This window comes from Thamnophis elegans, chromosome 3, assembly GCF_009769535.1.
Source record: "Thamnophis elegans isolate rThaEle1 chromosome 3, rThaEle1.pri, whole genome shotgun sequence".
Classification (NCBI taxonomy): Eukaryota; Metazoa; Chordata; class Lepidosauria; order Squamata; family Colubridae; genus Thamnophis; species Thamnophis elegans.
Window position 1 is genome coordinate 114,494,097 of NC_045543.1, and position 8,546 is coordinate 114,502,642.

Below are 8,546 nucleotides of genomic sequence, written 5' to 3' on the forward strand. Positions count from 1 at the left end.
AGGAAGTTTTCTTCCCTATTGAAACAGAAGCCGCAGCAGGAGAGCAGGGCTGCTGCCGGCCGTTTCACCTTGCGCAGCGAATTTGACTGGGTCCCGGGCTTCTGCCACCCGGAGTATCGGCGTATAACACGCAGGCAGGGTTTAAGCTTGCAATTTTAGTTTTAAAACTGCGTGTTATACGCCGATAAATACGGTATATATGGCACTTAGAGTATAACAGCCAAAAAAGCTAACCTTCTGTGGATAAAATACAGTTTCATAGTTCCAGAGAATTATGTTGGCACTAGTTGTAAGATGTCACAATCATTTTTCAATTGGGAATGTTTCCCATTTTTTATGTTTTTATCTAGATTTGTTGTCAACCACCTAGAGTGATTTAAAATGGGCAGCTGTATAAATCGGCAGAATAAATAAATAAATCACCATGCACATAAATGTTTTTACAGAAGATAGGTTCCTTGGAGGAAGAGTTTTTCTTTAAGCTGCTTTTTTTGTTACTTGGACAAACAAATAGGTTTTCTTTTTATGCAAATCTAAATTGTGAACCAAGAACAGAAATTGGAATTCCAACCAGGGTCCAGGGCTACCATTATGCAGCTGGGTCAAACCGATGTTAAACATTATGTCCATTTGAAGTATACAGCAGATGTTACACAACCATATATGTGAAACAAACATTTTATTAAAGCCTACTACATCTTAGATTCTTAGACTCCTGAAAGTCCCTTGACTGCAAGGTGATCAGATCAATCAGTCCTAGAGAACATCAACCCTGACTGCTCTTTAGAAGGCCAGATCCTAAAGATGAAACTCAAATACTTTCGCCGCCTAATGAGAAATAAGGACTCCCTGAAGAAGAGCCTAATGCTGGAAAAGATTGAGGGCAAAAGAAGAAAGGGAGAGAGAATGAGGTGGCTGGATGGAAGCCGTAGGTGTGAGCTTAAATGGATTCCAGTGGATGGTAGAGGACAGGAAGATCTGGAGGAACATTGTCCATGGGGTCACAATGGGTCGGACATGATTTCGCAACTAACAACAACAATCTTAGATTCTATGCCAGTATGCACACTGAAAATTATTCTAACTTTGCTTTTTCTTTTCAAAATTTTAAGAAAACCACTAGTGTTATTTTAAACAAAAGGTGCCTACAAACATTAGAACTATAATGATGTAACATATTTTGAATGTCTTTGCATGAATTAAAGTAGTATTTAACATTTTAGAAAAGTAGATATTTATAGAACTGATACTTTTAGAAATGCTTCAAAAATGTTTTTCTGGCTAAAAACCATTGATTTATGCAAGTTACTAAATCTTTCATGTAAGTAAATCACATTCACAGTGTGATTCAATATGAAGAATTCTATATCTTGCTTAGCCAACAATATTTCATCAAGGATATTTGTAAAAAAAATACAGGATATACACAAGCTGTCAAACTATGCCACAAAACCTTTTTGATGTAAATTTTACTATAAATTAACAAAGCATCTTGATTTGAATGACTTAGTAAAGGAAAATTACAAATAATTGTATAGGGTTCATAGAAATTGTGAGTATATTTCTATTGGAAAACAACATTGTAATTAAGTTATGGAAAGGACCTACTTATAGTTGGGTGATAAAATAAAAAATATCTCAGAATAAATATCAGGACTCGTCAAATTCCAGTTTTCTGGACTCTTCAAATCCTGAAGACCTTCAGTCAATCATCACAGATGAAAATGAACCAGATGAACTAAGTGCTTGATTTTAGAAGTTAACTTTCTACAATTTTTGCAGGTTTCACTAGTGGATAGATAGTTCAGGGTAATGGCTAGCTCAAAAGCATATATATATATATAACTCTGAGGCAATAAACTACATAGCATAATCCACATACCAAAATAAAAAAGGCCTTCAGCCTACTCAACTAGAAATCCTATTTTTGCCATGGATTCTTAATATCTATGGAGATTCTCAGTCATCCAGGTCATGATTGTGCTTTTTCAAGAGGCAACTGGACTTTATGGTCTTTCTTTGAAGATGTTTGGCTTCTCATCCAAGAAGCTTCTTCAGTTCTGGATGAGAAGTGAAACGTCTTCAAAGAAAAACCTCCAGTTGCCTCTTGAAAAAGCACCCTTGGATTCTCAAATTTCAGCATGGGTGGTCTTGCACCTTTAATTTCTTTATAAAATAAGCCGGCCTTTATGTTTAAAAAAACTCAGTTTCAAACATGTTACCTGCAGGTATCTGATGATCCTCCATATGATCTGATTGTCTTAATCCACTTGGCTCAAACTTAGGGGTAACTACTGCATAACGAAGCAACTCTTCATATTCATCCTACAATAAAAAGATAAATATTTGTTGCTAAGTGAAAACTACATGAATGCTTTATTGTTATTTTCCCATACTAAAAATATATATTTATGGAAAAATAAGATATGTTTTCATCTCTTTCATCTTCTTGCTAACATAAAAACAGGTGTAATCATGGATTCCATCATCATCAGAGATACATAGGAAAATGTACCTTACAGAAACTTACTCACAGTCAGAATATACCAGTATATGCACATACACAAATATATAATAAGATAAGTCAGTGATGGCTAACCTTTTTGTTGTTGTGTGCTGAAAGCGGACATGCAACAACACACCTGCACCCATAATGCAATGTGTGCATGACCCCCCCCTCAACCCCCCCACATGCGTGTCTCTCCCGCATGCACCCCACTTCTGCGCATGCGCAGCAGAGACTGAAAACCAGCTGGCCGGTGGAAGGCGCGTACACATGTGCAGTGGAGCTGAACTGGGGCAACAGCTCGCATGCCGCAGAGGGCTCTGTATGCCACCTGTGGCACACGTGCCATAGGTTTGCCATCACGTAGATAGGTCATATATATATGCTTTGCTTCCAGCTGAGAACTGGACATGAACAGAAGGAAAAATACACAAGCTACATTGTTGCTATATTATTTCGCCATTATTACTGTTTAAATAGAAAGAGGTAGGAATGTTAGCAAGTCAACAATAAGCAGAGCTAGCCTCAAAAAAAAAAGCCATATGAAAAGCTTCCAAGGCAACAGTTGTTGAGCAACTAGGCATTGCTAGGCCAAGCCTGAAATTTAACTTGTTGTTATTCTTGTTGAAAATCTAGAAGCAAACAAGAGGAAAAGACAAACCCTAAATGCTTTTTTAAATTTTCATCTGGCTTGTATCCACACCTAACAGAAGCTATGATAGTAGCAGAATAGAGAAAAACAGGTGGAATGCAAGCTAGGTTTCCCAGTTGGTGATAATTCATCCTAACAACAACCCTGTGTGAAGATTGATTGTGAACTCAGGTAGGCAGCAGGGACCATCCAGCAACTAAATTGTATCTATCTAAGTTCAGCCATTAGAGAAAAAACATCTTATCCTGCAGAGAAAGGATACCCTTTTTTTGAACTCTTTTCTCACAGTACTCATTGTGTTCATTCATGGCACTAAGAATATGGGCTTTTAACCATGATTTATAATTAGCATGTTATGCTAATGCAACTGTGAATTCAAAATCCATGGTCTATTAAGAATTTGCTTATCTAATGTCTTATTTTTTATACATTTCTTCTATACTGTTGCCTTTATTTATTGAATTTATATTGCTGCCTATTCGCCCATGGCGGCTCAAGGCGGCTTACAGAATATAAAACCACATTTAAAACAATAAAAACTAACAAAAAAAATCAAACACATTAATATAATACAATATAACAAAATCACCCCACCCCCCATTCCCTGGCCCATTGACAGCAGATCACACAAGCCATTTAATGGGCCCCATCCCGCTCTGGGTTCCCCAGGCCCGCTGGCAGACCCAAGTCTTCAGCGCCTTCCAGAATAATATTAGAGTGGGAGCCATTCTAATCTCTGGGGGAATGATGTTCCAGAGAGAGGGAGCCACCATGGAGAAGGCCCCTCTTCTGGGCCCCACCAGGTGTATCTCCCTAGGGGATGGGACCCGCAACATTCCCTGGCTCTCCGCTCTGATGGGTCAGGTAGATGTGACCGGCAAGAGATGGTCTCTCAGTAAACTTTGCAAGTTAATTTGATTTATACAAAAGTCATTGTGAGATAAAAATAGCAGCTTCTCACAAAATAATTTTTAAGACCAGCATTTACAAGATATTGTACAAGCTCCAAATAAACAAGAAAAAAACATTCATTTTTGGCCCTACCTGAAGATCAGAAGAGACAGAACTGCCTCGATCAGAATCTTTTGGTAAAACAGGACTTGCACTTTTCTCTTCAGATGATGACATCTTGCATTAAAGTACTTCCTGTAAAAAGTTCCAGAAGTTGAACTTTACTTGCAATCAGTTAATTGGGGTGTTTGGCTTGTGTTTTCCAAATCAAGCCAAGAAAAAGGAACTCAATTGTTTTCTGAATCTGGTTTGCTAGTAATGAATAAGCCATTGTTCTTAATTTATACACCAGAGTAAACTAACCACAGAAAAAAGTTTCTAGGGCATGTTTAGCCACTAAGCTAGAAACCTGCTGGTACTACAAAAACTACTAGTTATCTGTAAGTTAGAAATCTGGAGAATTCTATTTAGCTGTGCTTTGTAGCTCTATCACAGCAAAGAATGTCTTCTAAACCCCAAGAGAAAAATCTGCACTTTGACTAAATAAATGTCTAACTCACTGATCTTAAGGAAGCCCTGCTCAAACGCAAAAATAATTAGTAGCCTACAAAAGCAGACTCCACAGCTTTTCTCTCTTTCATTTAAACTTTAACCTAATTATCTATATATTGCTTAAGATAGATATAAACCAAGTATAGAAAAAGAGAAATAAGAAAGAAATGCAAAACATTTTATATAGCACTTAAAAACAAAAAAGAAATCCAGAATGTTTACATTAATTACAACCCTGTAAGCAAGCTTTTAGTATGGAAAGGTTAACTCAATTAACAATTTTTAAAATGTTTTTATATTAGGATGGGTCTTTGTCCTTGTGATTTTTGTGATGCATCATTTCACTAAAGCATTCATTTATGTTATTTCAACTACAGGTGAAACTCAAAAAATTAGAATATCGTGCAGAAGTTCATTTATTTCAGTAATGCAATTTAAAAGGTGAAACTAATATATGAGATAGACTCATTACATGCAAAGCAAGATAGTTCAAGCCGTGATTTGTCATAACTGTGATGATTATGGTTTACAGCTCCTGAAAACCCCAAATCCACCATCTCAGAAAATTAGAATATTACATCCAATCAATAAAACAAGGACATAGAACAATATCGGAGCTCTGAAAAGTATAAGCATGCATATGTACTCAGTACTTGGTTTGGGCCCCTTTTGCAGCAATTACTGCCTCAATGCAGCGTGGCATGGAAGCTATCAGCCTGTGGCACTGCTGAGGTGTTATGGAAGACCAGGATGCTTCAATAGCGGCCTTCAGGTCTTCTGCATTGTTCAGTCTCATGTCTCTCATCTTTCTCTTCGCAATGCCCCATAGATTCTCTATGGGGTTCAGGTCAGGCGAGTTTGCGGGCCAATCAGGCATAGGAATCCCACGGTTATTGAACCACGTTTGTGGGCAGGTGCCATGTCCTGCTGGAAAATGAAGTCAGCATCCCCATAAAGCTTGTCTGCGGAAGGAAGCATGAAGTGCTCCAAAATCTCGTGGTAGATGGCTGCGTTGACCCTGGACTTAATGAAGCACAGTAGACCAACAGCAGCAGATGACATGGCTCCCCAAATCAACACAGACTGTGGAAACTTCATGCTGCACTTCAAGCATCTTGCAGTGTGTGCCTCTCCATTCTTCCTCTAGACTCTGGGTCCTTGGTTTCCAAATGAGATGCAAAAGTTGCTCTCATCAGAAAAGAGGACTTTGGACCACTGAGCAACAGACCAGGTCTGTTTTTCTTTAGCCCAGGTAAGACGCTTCTGACGATGTTTGTTGTTCAGGAGCAGTTTGACAAGAGGAATACGACATTTGAAGCCCATGTCCAGGATCCGTCTGTGTGTGGTGGCTCTTGATGCACTGATTCTAGCCTTAGTCCACTCCTTGTGAAAGTCCCCAACACTTTTGAATGGCCTTTTCCTGACAATCCTCTCCCTGCTGCTTGTGCACCTTTTTCTTCCACTTTTCCCTTCCACATAACTTTCTATTAATGTGCTTTGATACAGCACTTTGGGAACATCCAACTTCTTTTGCAATTACCTTTTGAGGCTTTCTCTCCTTATGGAGGGTGTCAATAATGGTTTTCTGCACAACTGTCTGGTCAGCAATTTTTCCCATGATTGTGATTCCTACTAAACCAGACTGAGAGACCATTTAAAGGCTCAGGAACCCTTTGCAAGTGTTATGGCTTAATTAGCTGATTAGAGTGGGACACTTTGAGCCTAGAATATTGCACCTTTTCACAATATTCCAATTTTCTGAGATTGTGGATTTGGGGTTTTCATGAGCTGTAAGCCATAATCATAATTATGACAAATCATAGCTTGAACTATCTTGCTTTGCATGTAATGAGTCTATCTCATATATTACTTTCACCTTTTAAGTTGCATTACTGAAATAAATTAACTTTTGCACATATTCTGATTTTTTGAGTTTCACCTGTATATATTAATAAATGTTGATGCTTATCTGAAATAAAATTTGAATCAACTATTTTTGACAACTATTTTTACTAAGCTAAATGAATATTCTTAATACTTCTCTCAAAGAAGGGCAGTTGAGAAGAAGGAAAATTGTGTTTGAGTAAGATAGGTCACTTTGGGACCTGTCTCAACAGATGTAAAAAAGTTATGATTCTACAAAGGCATTCTGGACATGAATTGATACATTATCAAACAGCATATTTTGTCTGAGAATTTGAAATCCCTAAGCAATCAATACAGTCATATGTCTGTCTATATTCTTGTGACAAACTTGCACTATATAATATTTTCTTGCTGTGTTCTGAGAATTGCAATTTAGATGAAGTGAATTCCCAGTCTTACTCATATGTCCAGAGGCAGAGAATGATAGCTGGACTACAGTTCCCATCATTTCTTTGTCTTTGGCTGTGACAGTTAGTCCTCAACTATAGGTAGTCCTCAATTTATGACCAAAATTGAGCCCAAAATTTCCATTGCTAAGCAAGATAGTTGTTGAGTTTTGCCCCATTTTATAACATTTCTTGCCACAGTTGTTAAGTGAATCACTGCAGTTAAGATGGCAACGTGGCTGTCAAAAGAATATGGTTTCCCCAACGACTTTGCTTGTCAGAAGAGTGCAAAAGATGGCCGTATGACACTGGGACCCCGCAACTGTCATAAATATGAACTCGCTATCAAGTATCTGAATGTAAATCACATAACACATAAGCCAGTTGCCAAACTTTTGAATTTTGATCACATGACCATGGGGATGCTACAATGATCATTAAGTGTGAAAACTGGTCATAGGTCATTTTTTTCAGTGCTGTTGTAACGTCAAACCATCAGTCACTAAACAAATGGGTGCTAAGTTGAGGACTACCTGTAATAGGAACTGGTTGGTGCTCAGGATCTGGAAAACCATGGCTTTGTTACACTTGCTCTTATAGCTGGGCTTACATCTAGAGAGAAAAGTTGACCTGATGAGGAAATCATCCTTCGCAGACTGATGCTCCCCACCCGTAACTGTAGTTGTGGGTTAGCACATCTATAACGGCGCCCTTCGGTTCGACGCCCTCGACAATTCGACAATTCCACGAGTGAACGGCTCCTGCGAGGAAGTGCAAGAAGAAAGAAGCTAGGGAAAAAAGATTCCAGGTTTCGGAAGACACATGCTAAATGCAGGAGAGTCTATTAGAGAGAAGAAGATCTCTGGTCCTATCTTCTGCACCCCAGTTAAGTTTTGTCTCCTGCACCTCATTCGGGCTTCCTACCTCCCCGACGTCGCAACCAGACACCTCCTGCTCACCTGAAGAGCAGCCGTCGCTCTTCTTTTCCCCAGCAAAAACCTGGCAGTTTCAAACCGACGGGACCGAAAGAGAGCGCTACCGCGATTGGTCCCCGTCCTTTTGTTAAAGGCGTCCCGACAGGACAAAGCTTTCCAAGCCGCTGATTTACCAATCGACAAGCCGGCAAGAAACTCGGAGGCAGGGCTTCGCCGATGACGGCAGCCAATGAAAAACCACAGAACGCCCCAACTGCAGACTGGGATTTTTCAGGACTCCCGGACAAAGATGAAGCCGTAATAGAATTTGCCCTATGGCCGTGCTGATTGGTCCGTTGGTTGGAAGCCCGGGCTCAAGAGGCGGGTAGTGAGGAGACAGTTTAATGGATGTCACGTGATAACGGCAGAGACGGGTTCGACCGGACTGGGGCGGCGTGGGCGGGAGTTCGGCGACTTGTTTGATTCATTTGGGACTTTTGAAATTATTGTGAAGGAGGTAGCTGAAATATGATGATGATTAATGAATAATAATTACATGCATGCATGCACGCGCGCGCGCACACACACACACATACACACACACACATATAATTTTAAAAAATACTTGGTTGATAACCTAGGACGCTGGCAGCAACCTG

General features: G+C 39.4%; 1 protein-coding gene across 13 annotated transcripts in view; it reads right to left on the bottom strand.

Moving 5' to 3' along the window:
• Window positions 1–8,037, bottom strand: part of POC5 (POC5 centriolar protein) — a 31,963-nt gene extending 23,926 nt beyond the window's left edge. For 11 of the 13 annotated variants that reach the window (XR_004255004.1, XR_004255003.1, XM_032213664.1 and 8 more), the window contains exons 1-4: window positions 7,933–8,037; window positions 7,584–7,734; window positions 4,203–4,304; window positions 2,223–2,325 (exon numbers count right to left, since the gene is read on the bottom strand). Coding sequence is in view for 11 of the 13 variants with exons in the window: in XM_032213664.1 (XP_032069555.1) it covers window positions 2,223–2,325; window positions 4,203–4,286 (187 nt within the window). In the remaining 2 variants the exon portion in view is untranslated. Of the gene's footprint in view, window positions 1–2,222; window positions 2,326–4,202; window positions 4,305–7,506; window positions 7,735–7,897 lie in introns of all 13 variants that reach the window. The other 2 variants (XM_032213658.1, XM_032213659.1) reach the window with 2 other exon arrangements.
• Window positions 8,038–8,546: the final 509 nt, after the last annotated feature.